The 2369-nt window shown below is 51.3% G+C and overlaps 1 protein-coding gene across 1 annotated transcript; it reads right to left on the bottom strand.

Annotated features, from left to right (window-relative positions):
• Nucleotides 1–583: 583 nt before the first annotated feature.
• Nucleotides 584–1212, bottom strand: LOC125540692 (YTH domain-containing protein 1-like). Its single transcript, XM_048704282.1, has 2 exons — nucleotides 1007–1212; nucleotides 584–917 (listed from the first exon to the last, which is right to left on the bottom strand). The coding sequence occupies exons 1-2, from the start codon at nucleotides 1208–1210 to the stop codon at nucleotides 741–743; spliced, it is 381 nt and encodes a 126-aa protein (XP_048560239.1). The 5' UTR covers nucleotides 1211–1212; the 3' UTR covers nucleotides 584–740.
• Nucleotides 1213–2369: the final 1157 nt, after the last annotated feature.

The following is a 2369-nucleotide window of genomic DNA, read 5'->3' as shown; positions in this document are numbered from 1 at the left end:
TATGATACGCCGACGGGGGCCGTACATCTATGCCGACGGCCCTGGCCGTCGGCAACTATCACGCCTAACGGCGGCCGCCGTCAAGTCTGCCCAACGAACGGTCGCCACGTGGCACCACTATGCCGACGGCCTAACCGTCGGCTTAGTCAAAAACTATGCCGACGGCTAGACCGTCGGCATAGGTGTGCCACGTGGCGACCAGCCGCTGCTCTAGGACCAGGTCTATGCCGACGGCCTGGCCGTCGGCATAATTTGAAACTAAGCCGACGGCCAGGCCGTCGGCATAGTCCTTCATACAGAGCTCCCAGTAGCTGACACGTGGGCGCCTATGCCGACGGCCTAGCCGTCGGCACAGTTTTTAAACGAAGCCGACGGCTAGGCCGTCGGCATAGGTGCCACGTGTCAGCTACTGGGAGCTCACGGTAGCCCTATGCCGACGGCCTAGCCGTCGGCATAGTTTGCTTTTGCTTTTTTTTTCTTTTTTCTGTTTGTTTTCAGATCAATTCAATTCAAATAGCAGCACATATCAGCAGATATATATGATGGGATAGACATATAAAACACAACGAGATATCATCCGGCACCATCACAACAATATATGCATAAGCATCATCACACACAAGTCTCTAAATGAACATCATCACAACCAACATAAGCATAAGCATATAGAGAAGCACACAAGTCATCTAAATGATCATCACCACACACAAGTCATCTCAAGCATCATCACCACACAAGGATCATCGAGCACCGCGGAGGTCGTCACCGCCAAGACGGCCAAAGCCCAGGTCGTCACTGCTAGCGGCAGCGCTACCGCCAAGACCGCCTCCGCCTCCGCCTCCATGGATCGGAGTGGTCGGGCTCCGTGTCTCCGGAGTGCTGCGAAGACCACCGCCAACGGTAGATCCACCTGTTCCCTGGATGTTGAAAAGACATATGCACGGGATCTATGACTGTGTTGAAAGGCATGACATGCTTTGGGTGAATAGATTGGGGATGAACTAACCGGCGAGGGGCCAGCGTTCTGTGCCACAAACTCCTCAAAGCTCATCAGCACTGGTTGTGCTGGAGGGCATTGTGCTGGAGGGAACTGAGGACACCTGCCGGCCGCCATATCCTGAAAAGCCTGCTGCATCTGGCTATCCCTCTGCACTTGGTGTTCATAAAGCCTCTGATGCCACGCCATGGTCTCCTGGCGTGTGTACTCCATGTAGGCCTATGGTATGACATGATGGAACTCATAAGACTACTAAATGCGGAAAATGAAGTGAGAAATGAAGATAAGAGGGAAAATACTTATAAATAGTTGCTCCTGAAAGAGGGACTGTGTACTAGTCACTGGCTGGCTCGTGCACTGGCTCAGGCTCGGGTCGATCCGACGAAGCTGTGTGTAGGAGATACTAGGAGTGATCACAGCATCGAGAACCGCCTCCCGACCGTGCTCCTTGGGCCCCATCCTCACCACCGCCATGTCGTCCAGAGGCGCCACAAGGGGTCAGGTGTGTCAGGATGTAACTTCAGATACGCTTCGGAGTAGGCCTTCTTCCTCCCTGCGGTCTTCTTGCCGTAGTACTTGGGCTCGCCAGGCTTGGGGTCCTTCCGCGTATGGGCGATCTCCCACGCCTGCATGTGTGAGAGTGGCCGCTTCAGTTTCTCCTCCTACACCACCAAACAGAGGTTAGTCATACATAAGAAAGTGATGGTAAATATAAGAAGAATGTTTAATGGGGCTAGTCATACATTAACTGCCTTGTGGAGATAGTGGTTTCGGTTTCCCTGAGCATGTACTCCCTCCGTCCCTCGGTTAGCCTTATTTTTGGTTCTCATAGCCGCCCAGGCTCCAGCCTCATCACACCAAAGATCCACCAATGCCGCCCAGGACTCGTCTTTTCCATAACACCAATTTGGACACACCTACATAATAAAAGCATAATGGCATGTAGGTGTGTCCAAATTGGTGTTATGGAAGCATAAAGCATAATGTACCACAAGGTAATGAAAGCATAATGAAAGCATAATATATGAAATCATAATGAAAAATCTTTTATACTTACCGCCAAGAACTCGGGCCTCTCCAAGGTAATGCTCATCCTCCGCGCTTCTTCCTTGGTCATCTTCACACCAAGATAGTCGTGGTAGTATGTGGAGATGGCCACATAGCGCACCTCGTACTGCATCTGGCGGGCCTTCTTCTTGCATTGGCGCAGCACGATCTGGTCTGCTCTAGCCCTGTGCTCCGGAAGAACTCGATAGAATTTCTAAAATCATGCATGAAACAAGAATGGGAGAAGCCATGAGTTAAATCATTCATGAAACTAGAATGGACTTGTGCTTCTGAAGAGAACTCACCCAGAAAGTAGTGATCACGG

The sequence above is a fragment of the Triticum urartu genome, chromosome 1 (assembly GCF_003073215.2).
Source record: "Triticum urartu cultivar G1812 chromosome 1, Tu2.1, whole genome shotgun sequence".
Lineage (NCBI taxonomy): Eukaryota > Viridiplantae > Streptophyta > Magnoliopsida > Poales > Poaceae > Triticum > Triticum urartu.
The sequence above is the reverse complement of the archived record's forward strand: the minus strand, read 5'-3'. Positions and strand labels throughout refer to the sequence as shown.

Bases quoted from the DNA above. Each gene is read 5' to 3' on its own strand.
- LOC125540692 (XM_048704282.1), bottom strand. From the start codon at position 1,210: ATGGAGTACACACGCCAGGAGACCATGGCGTGGCATCAGAGGCTTTAT. The intron at 918-1,006 runs GTTAGTTCATCC...TTCAACATCCAG, and splicing joins AGAACGCTGGCCCCTCGCCG to GGAACAGGTGGATCTACCGT.